This window comes from Polyodon spathula, chromosome 18 (genome assembly GCF_017654505.1).
Source record: "Polyodon spathula isolate WHYD16114869_AA chromosome 18, ASM1765450v1, whole genome shotgun sequence".
In the NCBI taxonomy this organism is placed as follows: domain Eukaryota; kingdom Metazoa; phylum Chordata; class Actinopteri; order Acipenseriformes; family Polyodontidae; genus Polyodon; species Polyodon spathula.
In genome coordinates, this window is record NC_054551.1 from 7,281,199 (window position 1) to 7,297,969 (window position 16,771).

The 16,771-nt window shown below is 36.9% G+C and overlaps 1 protein-coding gene across 1 annotated transcript; it reads left to right on the plus strand.

The window, feature by feature from the left end:
- The first annotated feature begins 3,914 nt into the window (after nt 1-3,914).
- Nucleotides 3,915-6,689, plus strand: coq7 (coenzyme Q7 homolog, ubiquinone (yeast)). The gene is made up of 6 exons (XM_041277065.1): nt 3,915-4,136; nt 4,765-4,973; nt 5,316-5,430; nt 5,798-5,937; nt 6,063-6,131; nt 6,236-6,689. Exons 1-6 carry the CDS (start codon nt 4,040-4,042, stop codon nt 6,311-6,313), a joined length of 708 nt encoding a protein of 235 aa, XP_041132999.1. The 5' UTR covers nt 3,915-4,039; the 3' UTR covers nt 6,314-6,689.
- Nucleotides 6,690-16,771: the final 10,082 nt, after the last annotated feature.

Genomic DNA, 16,771 nt, shown 5'->3' on the forward strand with positions numbered 1-16,771 from the left:
ACCAAGGAGCACAAGCTGTGACGCAGCCTCAGAACTCCATGTCACTTCTGATGCATAAATACCATAGACCCACATCCCGTCCAGCACAGGAACCACTGCATGAAAATAATAGGGTGGAATGGTAATCCGTTAACAGTTTTAAATGCTGTACTATTTCTAGTCAGTTCCATTTCCTTCACGGTGGCCTTTTACAAGCACTAAAAAACAGTGATACATTGTCAGCCTGCAGTTCCAAGAATGTCTGGCAATTTCATGAAATCCCATAAGGCATCTAGGGACAGTTCTCAAATAGACAGCTTTATTGGCTGTCTATTTGTAGTATAACTCACAACTGCAGACTTTATTAACCCTCATATTCAAATCTGACTAAGGCTAAAAGGGAATCAAACCACCTAGAAATGTTTAGAAAGGCATTTTTGCAAACAGAGCGCCCCTACAGAAACTGACACAGCTCTACAGTTACAGGTGACTTAATATTCATGGGCAAGAGAAGTTGTCATATTGACTGCAGCACAGGAAGTGAACAACGCATAGTGTTACAGAGACTTTGCACATAAAGTCTGGAAAACAAACAGTTAAACAGCAGTGTTTTGACCACTCACCCTCATTCAACACGACTATTCCTCTGCGGTCTGAATGAAACTCAAGTTTTTACCACATTGTTGCGCTTCATTATTCCCTAAAATTTACAGCGCTCATAGTTCTTTCTGATTGTAAGACAGTTAAAAAGTCAAATTGAGTCACATATTGCTGCTTGTTCCAAATTACAGGAGGTTGATTTGGCATTAAATTATTGTATCATTCTAGCTGCCTGATTCTAATCATTCTAGCTGTCTGATTCTAATCATTCTAGCTGCCTGATTCTAACCATTCTAGCTGCCTGATTCTAATCATTCTAGCTGTCTGATTCTAACCATTCTAGCTGCCTGATTCTAACCATTCTAGCTGCCTGATTCTAACCATTCTAGCTGCCTGATTCTAACCATTCTAGCTGCCTGATTCTAATCATTCTAGCTGTCTGATTCTAATCATTCTAGCTGCCTGATTCTAATCATTCTAGCTGTCTGATTCTAATCATTCTAGCTGCCTGATTCTAACCATTCTAGCTGCCTGACTGTAATCATTCTAGCTGTCTGATTCTAACCATTCTAGCTGCCTGACTGTAATCATTCTAGCTGCCTGATTCTAACCGTTCTAGCTGCCTGATTCTAACCATTCTAGCTGCCTGATTCTAACCATTCTAGCTGCCTGACTGTAATCATTCTAGCTGCCTGATTCTAACCGTTCTAGCTGCCTGATTCTAACCATTCTAGCTGCCTGATTCTAACCATTCTAGCTGCCTGACTGTAATCATTCTAGCTGCCTGATTCTAACCGTTCTAGCTGCCTGATTCTAACCATTCTAGCTGTCTGATTCTAACCATTCTAGCTGCCCGATTCTAACCATTCTAGCTGCCTGATTCTAACCATTCTAGCTGCCTGATTCTAACCATTCTCTAGCTAACCCATTCAAACCATTCAAACCATTCTAGCTGCCTGATTCTAACCATTCTAGCTGCCTGATTCTAACCATTCTAGCTGCTGACCCATTCTATTCTGATTCAAACCATTCTAGCTGCCCGATTCTAACCATTCTAGCTGCCTGATTCTAACCATTCTAGCTGCCTGATTCTAACCATTCTAGCTACCCAATTCAAACCATTCTAGCTGCCTGATTCTAATCATTCTAGCTGCCCAATTCTAATCATTCTAGCTGCCTGATTCTAGCCATCTTTTTGCCCTACAAGGAGCTATGAGGATGATTGAGAACAGCTTTGCCCCTGCAGTCTCACCTACTATAATATTCCACTCTGTCCAGTGATTGCTCTATCCAGACACTAAACAAGGGGTATTGTTAAATGGATTACATCTGTTCATCCCAGCTTTAGCCACATTTCTCAGTAACAATCCAATCATATTTTCAACTAAATATAATTACTATGAAAAACACTTTTCTAACAATGCCCAAGTCTCTATCACTCAACCACAGGATGCTGTCCCCACAGCATAGTAAATCAGGATCATGCTAAAGGCCTGTTTTTCACAGGATAGGAAAAGGTCAAGAACTTGCTACTGAGGGGATATCATACATGAGCAGAAGTGGACGCAGTGAATATGTGAGGAGGTCTCTAATGCTCCAGTCCAGATGAAGCCAAACGGAGCACTAAAATGATCAAAGTCACAACCTTGCAATTTTGAGCTGCAGGCTTCAAAATGTAGGACTGCACTACTTAACAAATTCTCTCTAACTTATTTCCAGTTCTCCATTCACTATTTAACAACAAACCATGCCAGGTGAGCTTCTGCGTGTCACAATTATCATTTTTGAGAATGTATACTTCTAAATCAAACAATATGTTGGTATGAAATAAGCCACATATCTATGATGGACAGGTAAAAAGTAGATAATGAGCAGTACCAAGACAAGACTTCACAACCCATAACCCCTGACCCCCGTTTTGTGACGCAAAGGTAAAATTGCAGATGATTTTTTTATGCAGTGCGAAAATATTTTCTTTTTCTTGTTCAGTTACAAACTTGTTTTTACATATTTTGTCTCCTGTCTGGCTAAACCTGTGATGCCGCAGTTTCTCCAGAACCTAAATTAATTAGCACAGCTGCAGCTACATGCAGCCTCCCAGACAAGAGGTTGCAGCTCCTTCAGTGCCAAGCCACCTTGAACTGTGACCGTGCTAAACTCAGTAATATGTTCAGATGGCCCTTCTTTCCTTTATGACTTTGCCCCACCACTGTAGCCTGCCTCCAAGGTAACCTTCTTTTTTAACCACTGTTAACTTCACCACATGTCTGTTTTAACATGGCAACCACTTGTACCAGTGCTTGCATCAGCTTGTACTTGCACTGAACTGCCCCATACCTTGGTATACTCCACTACTGCTATTAATTATAATTACTTCCTGCACCTTGTATTTGATTTGACTGCTATAGGTATGCGCATTCACGTTTTTTGTAATTGCTCTTATTTTAAATTCACTCTCATCCATTTATCGTACTTCTACGTTTTATTACTGGACACTACTTGTAAAGCAAATATTTTTACTATAAGTTAACTGCTCTTAGTTGAACTCACTCTTAAATGCAATTATTTACTGTATTCTTTATTTTGCTCTTCTTTGAACTTGAGATTTTTTTGTTAATGATTTTATTGTACTTTATATGATATGATACTCTGTAATGTGATATTTTGTAATGTTATACTTTATACTGCTTTATACTACTAATAAATTAATTAATAAATAATAATAATAATAATAATAATAATAATAATAATAATAATAATAATAATAATAATAATAATAATAATAAATGTGGTGTACCATCTCAGATCGCTCAACAAAACAATAAAAACGATGTTTACGTCCTCAGGATCAATGTGACTTAAGCCTGGTTGCCAACACTGATAATAAATACATGTTGAGTAATTGCATACCTAGGTTATATACTGCACCGTGTAACTACCGTAGGACGTAGCAAAGTACTAACCCCACCTGGACAGTATACAATAGTACTACATCTTGTGTTTCAGCGCCATCTAAGGAGCACTTTGCTATACTGCAACTACTGTGTTCAATAAAAAAATAAATTGCAAAAAAATCATCTGACAGGTAGTTAGGCCCTAAACATATATCAAATAATCTACATGACCAAATGCAAAATGATCATTAAGGTTATGGGAAGAAGATGCAGCCAGGATTACTGTGTAAAATCTCAAAACATCTCAGAAAGATCCATGCTATAGCCCCCTTTCACAGTCTGCGATGAAACAAAATTGTGAACGCGCTTTTCTTTTTCTGAGCGATGCCGCTGCGCACTCCCGCACCAAAGCACGTGGTTCTGCCTGGGTTGTTTAGAAAGTGACGTCACTCGGGTGCGCAGAGAGAACTTCTGAATCGTGTAATGAAGTATGCAATGACATTCTTGGAGTGATTATTTGATTATTTAGTTGCATTTTTATAAAACCGAAAGCGCGTATTTCAAACATGCACAAGCTCCTCAGCTCTCCTGTTTTGCGGGTTGAGATGATCCAGGGTGTCTGTCCTTCGAGTTTACTGCGGTTTTGTAGACGTTATGGGAGAGGTAGGAAATGCAAAGATATTAAGAGGCATGTCAATGTCATTACTGTACTGTAGTCCTTTGAGTATTCTAATGTTTGTGTAATGTTTGGACTTGTAATTAATGATTTAAACATTCTAACAGAACTGATTGATCATTCATTAGGGGACCCTACACATACGAAAATGTTCTATAATAATTATATAAAGTTCTATAGGTTTTATAGAATTGTGCTACTTTTTATAGAGGTTTTAGCGTCATTTTTTATAGATTTTTTTCTATAGAATGTTATAGATTGTTTCTGTAGGGGTAGTGTTGCTGTGTATATTCTATTAGATAAGTAATAGCCCAGTAGACTAACTAGCCTAAGGTTTTTGACTCTAGTCCAACGATCCAGTTCAAGTTGTATTTATAATGTGTGTAACTTAACATTTCAAAAAATAAAGTTACACAACTAGAAATAAACAATAAGTAAAAGGCATTTTATGTACACTTTGGTTGTGTTCATGTACTTTCATAGCTTGAAAGTGTGTTTTGTGGCCTTGGTTTAATTGAGTAATTTCGGTACAAAGCTTTGAAAATTGCCCCTTGCATAACATAACATTTGTGAATATTTAAAAAGGGGAATTGATCTTTCTGCTGAATTTCTCAGAAGGGAGGCAGGCAGCCTGGCGTGGGAGGTATCTTCAGCTGAGTCCCTGCAGGTGCTACAGCATAGTGCCCCCAGCTCAGGACAGCGCAGAGAAAGACATGCTGGACAGGATGCTCAGGGTGGATCACGCAGGGGAGTATGGCGCTAACCGTATCTACGCAGGACAGATGGCTGTACTGGGGAGGACTGAGACTGGGCCGATCATTCAGGTTTGTACAGGAGTAGATATTGTCATTTATTCAATCATTTTAACTTTCTTTTAAATAGATTTAAAAAATATTACAAGTAAAGTTTGTCTACATTAGTTTTGAAATTAGGTTTATTTAATGCAGGGATGGAAATAAGACTCCTATTCTTTGGTGTTTCACCCATTCCAGGTTTTGTTACAAGCTTGATTTGCACAGTATATAGGTAACAAGCTCAGGTGTGTCTTATTAAACTATTTGTAAAACCATGAATGAATCAAACTACTGTGTAGTAGTCTTATTCCCATCCTTTAATATTAAGTTGTTAAATTATTTTAACACCCTGCCCATGTGTTTCTTGTACAGAAAATGTGGGACCAGGAAAAGGCTCACCTCAAAGTATTTAATGAGCTTATGGCTGACAATAGAGTCCGACCAACCATCTTAATGCCATTGTGGAATCTTGCAGGGTTTGCTTTAGGTGAGTTACAGTGGAGCTCTGGTGTTTTTCACCTTCGTTATTACCCATGGCCTGGTTGTAAACATTGTCAGATTGTAAAGCGATTGATGATGCATACCCCAGTGTAAAACGTGGTCTAGACTTGCAGAAAGACTGTAAATAGGAGGAAGAATCTTTATGATTTCCACAGCCATTCTGGAATAGTACGAAGGGCTTTATTATGACTCATATACTAAGCATACATTGTAATTCACTTAAGAATTGTTTACCTTGGTGTAGAGAAAGCACACATAGGGAACATCCTGGCCACACACCCAATATTAATGTTAACCCTGGGCTTAAGAGTGGTTGCCAAAGCCTGTTGAGACTTTTATGTCTGTGTGGACAGGAGCTGGGTCAGCCCTGTTAGGGAAAGAGGGAGCAATGGCCTGTACAGTCGCTGTGGAAGAAAGCATTTCTGAACATTACAACAGTCAAATCAGGACATTAATGGAGGAAGATCCAGACAAATACAAAGAATTGCTTCAAGTAAGTATTTCATTTCAAACTGCAGGCTAATGCCTTTGGTACATCAAGCCAGCCCCCCACATGGCCTTGTGCTTTTGCTGTTAAGAGCTGCAACATTAATTTACTTGTTGAATTTGTTTTAATAGTTGATCAAGAAATTCCGGGATGAGGAAATGGAACATCACGATACAGGATTAGAACACGATGCTGAACTGGTAAATACAGGGATTAACAGAAAAAAACAATAAGAGGAGAAAACACGATGAGGGGAAAGAAAAAACATCTTAATCCTGAATAATCTTTTTCTCTTTATTTCCAGGCACCTGCTTACTCGCTGATGAAGAACATTATACAAGTTGGCTGTAAGGCTGCAATATATATGTCTGAACGCATCTAGAATAACTATTTATTATTCACAATTACACACATAGAACTTTGAATTGAAAGTATGTGTAATTATTTTGTTAAGTGTGTAAAACTGCATGAAGTGATCTAACCTTATGGTTATTTATTAAGTAAATAAAACACATTTCCCAATTTTACTATGTAAGTAAGTATGCTTGCCAAAAAGATATGAACAAAAACTAAATCTTCCTCAGATTTAAATTCGCTTACTATCAAAAATCCAATTTTTACCATTGTGGATTAAGCACTGGTACATAAACTCAGAGTTTAGGAAAATAGCTGTCATGTTAAAGTTTTGTGCAGCATAGCCCTGTTTTCTATCCCACCCCCTTAAAGATTATTAAAAAAAAGAAAGAAAAAAAGAAAGAGAATCCCCAAAAGGTGGCAGTAAAACCCAGGGGCTAAGATGAAAACAGGTGGAGCTGATGGCAGAAATATAGTAGTACAGTAATCTGTCGTGGTAACCGTTTAACCACCATGATCAAGTTCTTCAGCACAGTGAGTGAGTGAGCGAGAGAGAACCAGAAACAGGGTTGGATGCTGAAGAGTAGGTAGGCAAGTTGAAACCGCCAACAGCCGGCCGAGTAGCTGTAGTTCGTTTAGTACTGAACAGAGAAGATTAGTTCCGAGATTGTAGATGCCACCAAAGTTTTCGTACACTGTGTTGTATGTACTCCGTGCGCTGCCATTGCTGGTAGTGTCACGTGAGCTGTTCAGTGTATTGATATGTAAATAAATCCTGTTTGCCAGCAGGGTGTATCAACTTCAACCTCTGTCTCGATCTCCTGCCTGTCACTTGGAAGCGAATGTACGCAACCACTTGGCAGACAGCCACCCTGTCACAAGCATTAATAACCTGTATCTTTCTAACAAGGGATTTACAGAAGCTCCCTAATAAAAGCTGAATCTCAAAACAATAGTTGTGTGAATATAATAATTGTTACAGCTGTGTATAATTGTATTTAAAACAGGATTCATTTATCCGACTTTTTCCACATCTGTCCTTACTCTGGTCCCAGCGCAGTTAGCCATGTCTGCTGGAGTGTTATTGTTTGATTAGAGAGCTGTATCCCTGGACACGAATCTGCAGGAAACGCATCTACCTTGCTGGCCCCTCTATATCACAGCCTGAGTTCATTGCTTTGTTTTTTTCGTCACATGTCTCAATTCCTGTGAATGACTGAATTCCTCAGTCTGTTTGCATTTAGGAACAACACCTTAAGCAATACCACGTGACATTTGCTCGTGAGCACAGTCGAATTTATGGATTGTGCTTCATAAACAATGTGTTAGTCCTGGGGGTTTAATACCCGAGACGAATGTACATTGAAAATGTGTCGTTCAGCTGCACTGGAGGCCAACTGACTGTAGTCTGCAGCTTACGGCCAAAGCTGACCATACTATTTTGTCAGCCATTGGAGTTATTTGTCATTGAACTGGAAATTGGATGCAGCAGTTTCTGCTCTTCCAGAAAGAGTATCTGTGGATTTAGGTAAAGGCAAAACTTCTATTCAGGGGAGAAAAAAACAATTTGGTCTTTGTATTCGAAAGTTAGAATCATAAGTCAAAGCATAAGCATATAGGCTATCATTCCTATAGAAACTAACAGCTGTTCTATGTGTAAGGTCATAGCAAAGCAGGATTAGACTCCTGGACAGAAGCCAAACCATTGCTTTCAACAACTTGTACAAAGTGTTTATTCCACCTGGTTCTAGGACATTCAGTTGGGAGGCCCTCCCCATTCCACAGTCCTCAATAGTGTTTTTCTTTTGGCTTCACAAATCTTTCTCAGGGATGAGCACTGCAAACCCATTTTTTTGCTAAAGGGCTCCCAAATAGTAGATCTGTAACCTTTTGATATTATAGTTCATATCATGCAGTAGATAGAAAAGAAATACACTAAAATCTGATCATTTCTTATTTGAGTATTAGCATTTACAATAATTGGATGCTGTGAACTTTGCAGTAAATTACTGTCTGTCCTACTTGAGGCTTTGCATCGCTACTGGATAATTTGACACTTGTTGAATTCCTTCCAATATATCCAGAGTATGTTTTTTAAAGGTCTGCACATAAGTTTAAGCATAGTACCATGTTTTGATAGCTATTTTTAAAATGATAATATAGGTTAGGGTGGGGAGATGCAAGCAGTATTTTAAAAAAGGGTGTGCTTCTATTTTAAAATCCATCGCATTGGGTGAAGGGGTGCAGGTTAAGTAGAAGGCTATTTTCCTTGATGTGATTTCATGGGTAGTTCATAATTGTGGTTCAGGTATCAAACCGGACCCCAAAGGTTACTGTACACAGCTCTGCATGGTGTAAGTTTGCCCTTTGTGTACCCAAAATACGTACTTTAAATAGCCCTGTCACTGTCAAAGCGTGAGAGGGTCAAAGTCTTTAAGTGACTGGAGAGAATTAGAATTTGTTTCTGAACATGGCAATTCATAACTTTTAGGTTCTTTCATGTTCAGTATTCTTGTACTGGCAGGTTAGTAACACACTCTCTTTGAAGAATGGATAGGGATCTGGTACTGCCCAAGGGAGTGGTAACTTAGTCTCGCTAATGAAGGCCAGGGAGCTGGTCATGCCAGGAGAGTGATTGGTAATGCTAGGCTGTATTCATAAAGCATTTTGTGTGAGCACTGATGATGCAGTCCTATGCCTTTACCAGACAGATAATGCTTCTTAAGAAATGACAGTAATTTTGATTTTATTTGTTTTTCGGAAGAGAAACTTTCTTTACTGGGAAAATGTGTTTTGTTTGAATCTGGTCCCATTTCCACTCTCCCTGAAATGCTAATTTGTTGTTTTTGCAAATCAGTTCGTTCATTGATAAATTGTCTGGGGAAGCTACCTAAGGAAACTTTTTTTCCTTTTTTCTTTGAAACACTATCAGTAAATAGAAGTGTTTATTATTTTAGTTTACAATGATCTCAAAACAATACAGTTGGCCTTCAAATGTTTTAAATGTCATTGACCTCTTAAGTACCAGAAGAGGTCAAACTGTAAATTTGACTTCTTGGGTAGATCATTTCACCAGATAAACTTCAATTATATGAGTAGGAGAAATGTTGTATAACCACGCTAGAATATTTTTATTTCAGATTAACAGGGTGCTGACAGTTTTATAGCAAGGCGCTGTATTGAGGCGCAACCCAGATGTCAGTTTTTAAAAAGACATTGAGTGAAACAGCCTTGTTGGCTCTAATGTTCAGTGACAAAATTACTATTTCATAAAACATGAGTGATGACTTAGTTCTGATGTAGGTGTTAATAACAGTAAACTGTAAAATTGACATCTATATTAGATTGCTCTTTCAAACAAAGCAATCATAGGCATGGCAGCAAGATGTGTAATAGTCCTAAATAATGGCTATAGAGGCAAACCTCAGTACAAAGACTGTATAATCATGCCTTATGGTCACATGCCATTTTAGAACATGACACTTTTATTGGGGACAGAAATGCTTATTTCAAATTAATGTATATTCTGTATGTAGCAGATAGTAATAAAAGGCATGTCATGTAATGCATTTACTGTGTGATCTGACCAGAATAAATGCAGTTGGGCAGCTCCACTAAATGTGTTGCAAAATACTTAATGGTGCTTTACCTAGTTACACCTAAAGAGGTGCAGTAAACCTCAGGGAGAAATGTGCTTCAGCTACATTCATGTACATTTTGAAATCATGAGTAATGTAAATTTATTGAAACTATAATTCACCAATTCCTGCCTCTCTGCCTGAGTTTTCAGATGTTTTTATGTTTTGTATTTTGTAATGCATTTATAACTCTCTCATGTTGTAGAAAAGACTAAGGCCCTTTAACCATATCGTGCATGAATCTATGCTACCTAGCAAAGTTGTGTGGTGTGTCTGTTGGGTTAAGCACAGTCCCTTGTGACTTTGCGAGCACGGGCCTGAGCAGCATTCAGGTTAGGGGTTTGCATAGTTGATGATAATGGGGAGTTGAAGCAAGCAGCCAATCAGTAAAATGAAAAGCTAGTCTTTAACACCAAGTCCTGATTGTTCCGCCATGCCTCTTAGTAACGCTGTCCTCCCCTGCAAGCACAGCTCAGCTGTGAAGTAAGCACTAATTTATTAGTTGTGTGTGCTTGCATAAATGCCACCACCTGCAATCTGTCAAGTTATCATAAATTTGCACTGAATAATGAGACACTTTGTCAATAGATCACAGCTCTGTCTGTGACAGCAGTTTCTGAGAATGACTAAAGCACTTTGACGAATTGAACTGGTCAAGTTAAATCATAAAAGGATTCCATCACAACGGCATTCAGATCACTGTGAAAAACAAATTATAACAGCACATGTAGCAGAAACAACAATGAAAAATCTAATGAAAAATAAGCATCATTATTTAGCCTCATTTGGTCCCTATTCCGTGGTGTTACAATAGTTGGGTCATAAACACTAACTATATCATGAAATCATCTAACCTGCACAGAGATTCTTCAGTATCTCAATCAACACTGTTCTGGTTTGAATCTTGGCGAATTGTTCCAAAGATAATGATAATACAAATTGTGGCGTGAATTGATCTCATTAGACGGTACTATAAATGTACACTGCAGAGTATTGAGGACTTATATGTGAAGACTACTTATTTTAACAGCCTCACAGATTAACCAGAAATTGGTCCCTGTTTTCAAAAACTTTAAGGACTTTTTCACCATGAAAAAAAAAATAAATATGGATCATTTTGCACAGTAAATCATATGAATCATTATCAGTACTGAGATCTCTGAATTTTGCATTACTTCCATTCCAGCAGCACGGTGCAATGACATTCTTCAACAAGAACAGCTTATTGAAAAACTATGACCAGAAACCACATATGGTCCCCTTGGTCAGCAAAACATGATGCTAAAAGACAATGCATTCTGTATTCACTGATTTCCAAACATGGACCAAGCTGTCATCTAACAGTTTTTTTCCCCACCAGATTAAAAAGTAAGTAAATACTCTTGTACAAAGATCTGTGCCTCACACTGGGATGGTTAAGAGATTGTAAAGTAATGAAATGTCAATGTCAATGTCAATGCTGAAATAGAAATGATCAAATACAAAACAGGACCCTGCAATGATATGAAAACAAAAAACAAGATAAACAACTCCCGCTACCTGTGAAATGCACTTGTCCATGCATTCATCAGTCACACATACTGTTTCACATTGCAGCTATTTCATCTAAACACATTACTGGCATTGCGTATGCAGAACCTGTTGAGTGCAGGGGCAAACGATGCAGGGGCAAACATGCTTGAGCGGAGTTTCTGGTTCTCACAGGAAAGGCGTCCCAGGCACTTCTAGGGGAATATAGAAAATGCATGCTTCGCTCTTCTCACTGTAATGCCTGCAGGCTGAAGTCATGGCTCGTTTTGTTTGGTTTACATCACATAAAAATCCCTTCACTTCCCAAGGTGTCAGTCCCATTCATCAGCGATGCTGTTTACAGATGGCTTGGCTTGAACAGCTCTGTTATATGGGAGCTTCATAAGATTACTATGGCTTTCTTAATGTTCTGCTCTAGTTTAGTCCCTCAAAAATATACTTTAATCCTGTTGGTTACAATGGAACTCATCAGATGTTTAAATCTACAGCATTAGATATAGATTGAAGGTTTGCTGTTTAAACCAGTTATGCTTCGCCTTAATTTGATTGAAAAATAAAGTAAATGCAACGGTGGTTTGTACAATCCATTTATGTCTCTCTTATTGTCCAAACTAACTGTACATTCAAATACCTGTATCTCTATCAAAAGACAGTGAGACAGTGAAGGGATCAGTATAATAATGTGCTGAGGACTAATACCAAAGAACATATCATTATCAATACTGCAATCTTTTCTATCTTTAAACCTCTATTCACAAACACGTCTTGTGCTATCTGAATTCAAACATTTTGTTTTGGCTTACAAACAAGTAGCAATTGATTTTTTGTTGTTGTTTATTGATAAAAAGTATTCTTATCTTTAGCATGCCTGATGCATCTGTTTCATATCCAGATGGGGTTCTCTGGACATCCACTTTGCAGGAATGTGCTCACCCATCACCCATTTCATGCCCATTTTGCTTTTGTTAAGCAGGAGTTACACTTCATTTGTTTTTGCACGTTTCTTATAAAGTCCGTAGAGCTCACCATAACCTGCGTGTATTAACTATTAGCTTTTCCTGCACTTGAAATGCTTTTACCCATGACCATAAGGTTGTAATGACACACATGCACAGCAGGGAACATCAGAGATTAACTGTATAGAGTCCAGCCAACATAGACCACCCTGGACTCCTCAGGGTTTTTTCAGAAGATGCGTAGAATCACTTTACATGCTCAATTCTAAAATAGGATTTCAGTAGGACACTGAATGTTCATTTAATCTTATTACACATCATGCAAGTAGCCAATCAGGACAATCACATGTATTGTGATGCATATCGTATTGTATCCTGCACATCGTGATACATACTTTATCATGAGATTAGTGTATCATTACACCCCTACTCAAAATACTTTTAAGAGCAATGTAATTGAAAATGCAATTTACCTTAATGCTAATTTTGAGTCACTCTCACTTTTGGAGAATATCTCTAAGAGTTGGTAAAATGGGAATAAATCTCAGTATTCATTCATCTACATCTGTACATGTCTGTGGTTTCTAGCATCCATCTGTAAAGCTGACATTTACCTTTGTCCTGTTACAGTAGTTTGTACCTTAGTAAAAAATTGTTTTCACAACACAAATACATAACTGTGCTAAGAGGCTCTCTGGTTTATGTTGCTATGCTGGAGACCCGTGGTGCCTAATGTTGGAACAGATTTCTTTAGTAATAGGATAATTATACATTTGGTACAGAATGTTTTATAATCTACTGAGGTGTACAAATATATAATTGATAATTCCACAGCCAAAAAGTATAAGCACAAATCATTTTGTTGAGAACATTTAGAACCCCAAACAATTTAACTGTTTATAAATTATTTTCTGTGCCTGGGAAAAGTGCTTTTCCTGCTGGAATCATACAGCAAGTGCAGTTATTATTATTATTTTTTATTCTTTGATATCCTCCATTCTTGTTGTTAACCCTAACCCTAACCCCCCCCCCCCCACACCGAATTAAGCAGTACTCATTACATAAAAACTAGAATATTGATCCTGGAAAAATCAACAAAAGGGTTTACAAATAATGTGATAAAGCAATGCTTATACTCTGAGAATCTTTTGAGAATCTGTTTTTAATGTTGTATCACATTGTCTTAAAATCTAAATTCAATGACAATGGGGAGAAACCCTGTGCTCTGATTGGCTAAGTGGGTATAGGTGAATGGTGAACTATGTACAGCAAAGTCTAGCTGTGGTATAACTCATAGAGTTATAATAGAATAGATTATCAGTGTCTCCTGTTAACAGCCAAGAAAATAGGGCTGCATTCATCATCGCTCCACTCTGCAAACCTGTGTTTGCTGAAAACAAAATGGTTTGCCACTCATGTCTGCCCATTATCATCAATTTGAGGATTATATTTACAATGAACAGTTTCATTTTTACATAAAGAGGCAAGGACCGAATTCATCCAGCTGTAATTTGATTACAGTAATCACATAAATGTGCACTAAAGGAATGCCAGTAGTGAAATGAAAAGTGATTAAAAGGTGGTTAAGGCTAATGAAGAATGCAGACGTAATCTTTATATTTCCAACAACTGGAGTATTAAATGCAGATGCAATATAATGACTGCTCAGTATGTGGCTATAAAGACATCAGCAGCATATTATCACTTAAACCATACTCACAGTTTAAGGGTCTAAGGGTGTTATATAATGTCTTTAAGTCTCAAGGTTAATTTAATGTATAACCTTTCTGTACCTGTAGCCCTTTGCCACAGACAGTAGCCTTTAATTTGATATTATGTACCATAACATTTTACAATACGGTGAATAAATCCTCAGAAACTATATACTCCAGGCTGTGTTCACTACTTATAAGAATGAACAAAATCAGTATAAATATTTAGAAAGCAGATCCTGGCTGTTTGTATTTTGTAAGTGTACAGGAGGAGTGGAAAAAGAGAGGAGTTGGGATGATCCTGTCACATGGAGACCTGGGACCCCCGATGGACTGTACATACCATTCTCCAGAACACTGCTGGCTGTGCTGATTGCTAGCCATCTCAATCCAGGGCTAATTAATGCACTTGATGGACATGGCTGGATGGTGTGCATTTTATTGATGAGTTTTAGAGCCTGGACTCGTGATCTCCTTTACTGATCGACGCGTCACCCTACAGCTATCCCAAAGATATGCAAGCCAGTTTCAAATAGCTTGCCTTTGCATCCACGTTCATCTCCAGCCCAGGAGTCATTATACCCTCCTGGCTCCCTTGGGAATTGGGCTTTTACCACCCAGACTGAAGGTAAATATAAGTAATATGCTTCTTTTTCAAACTAACCAAGTGACTGATTACTGACACCTATAAATTGCATGCATACACACATATGTTTTAACCCCATGTGTGTGTGCATATATAATATATATCTATAGATATATATACCTATATATATATATCTATATATATATATATATATATATACGATAACAAACATGGGTTAATTTTATTTTAATTGCAATGTTTTAAAAAATATATATATAGTCATTATTTTACTCTACAGTAAATGCCATCAATAGACTACAGTAAAATAAATAAATAAATAAATAAAAACATAAGGAATTATTTTTGTTATGTTTTAGCCATTTTAGATTTTCAAAATGTGCTCAATTGCCAAAAAAATATGTATTGTGTTGAAATGCATTGTATAGATAGCAAAATCATCTTAATTCCAAAAAAAAAAACTATATAATTCACTGATTGTTAAAAAAAATATTTATGATGTACATTTAACACAACCTTAATATTGCTTTAGCTTTAAATTGTGGTGCAACATACTTCTAGAATGAGTTATGTATTTATGAAACACAAAAGAAACTGCAACAAAATGATGGCTGGGTCTTTTAACAACAACTAAATTAAAAAGTAACTCATATTTTTAAACAGTCTTTTGTAAATTAAAACACTATGGGCAAAATTCCATTGATCTTGGCAATGGAAGAGTTAAATACAACTGTTGTCTTTTTTTTTTTATTTAGGACTCTTCCTGAGACTCAAGTGTACTACTAAATTTTATGTTTATAATCTGGTAATTATCCTATTTTAATATTTTAAAAGAGATAATAAACCGTATAAATCTTGCCAGTGTTTAGATTAATGCAGTCTTTATATCTCCTGTTTTTAAACACATCATTTCCAATGGCTTTCATCCTTTGGAGTATATAGCTAGCCTGTTTATAGCCAGATCTTATGGTGTGGTAATCTCATGGTAATTTAATAGAGTGAATTATTTCTTATTTTTTGCTAGGATGGGTTTCAGACCTACAACTCACACTTGCAACAGGGATAAATGCTCAGTCATGTAGGTAAATCAAACAAAGTTACAGGAGTGAGTTGTTGAGAAGCTTTCAGAAAAACTCTCCTCCTCGCCGCTATCCACCCAGCCTGTGTGTCATATGTCCATCTTTGACAGTAGCTCAAAGAGAAAGTAAAGAAATGTGATCCACATGGTGACACTATAAAGTCCACTCCAAATCTGAGCTACCACTAAAACCACCCCTGCTCTTCCAACACCTACAGCACACACACAATTCCTTAGAGAAGAAGTAGTGAGTCAACAGACATTAAAGATCAGAAACAGGATAGCCTTCTTTCTGAAGGACCAAACTGAAGGAATATGCTAGTCTTCAATTAAAATGCATTTTTTTGGATGTCTTTTTGAAAAGGCATTTAATGTGTTTTGATTAAAATGTTATACAAAGTTAAAAAATAAATAAACATTTAAATAACTGTGCCTTTTCTTTAAATTAAATCTAATCTATTCTTAATTTAAAGATATAATTTTTTCACCTAATCCCACAAACACAATGGTGTACTCTAGTTTAGGAATATTACAGTATTAATGCAATACATGGAGTATTGAATGTGTTATTATTCTGTAAATATGTTTTTTTGCATAACATAGTAATTCTGCATATGCTATATTATAATTTGTGACTTTCGTTTTGTTAAAATATGAACTGGTCATGCTTTTATTTTGTGAAGAGGTGCTTTCCAAAATTATTCACTGCTTTTTTTTTTTTTACAAAGTTCAAAATGTTAACAAACAATAAATAGATAAAAGTTAACTTTTTATGTATAAATTGGTGGCTAAAAGTTCGATTTTTGATATGTATGTTTAATGATTACAATTCTATGGTTGGATCTCATTATAACCAGCACATTTCCAACCATGTATTAAATTGCAACATTAACACAAACCTCACAGCTGTTTGTCACTATTCAGTTGAACATTTGATTTAATTTGCTTTTCCTTGACAGATAGTTATT

Excerpts from the sequence above, each read along its gene's own strand:
- coq7 (XM_041277065.1), top strand. The coding sequence starts at position 4,040 with ATGCACAAGCTCCTCAGCTCTCCTGTTTTGCGGGTTGAGATGATCCAG. Across the intron at positions 4,137-4,764 it reads TTGTAGACGTTATGGGAGAG|AAGGGAGGCAGGCAGCCTGG; the intron begins GTAGGAAATGCA and ends TGAATTTCTCAG. Across the intron at positions 5,431-5,797 it reads TCTTGCAGGGTTTGCTTTAG|GAGCTGGGTCAGCCCTGTTA; the intron begins GTGAGTTACAGT and ends CTGTGTGGACAG.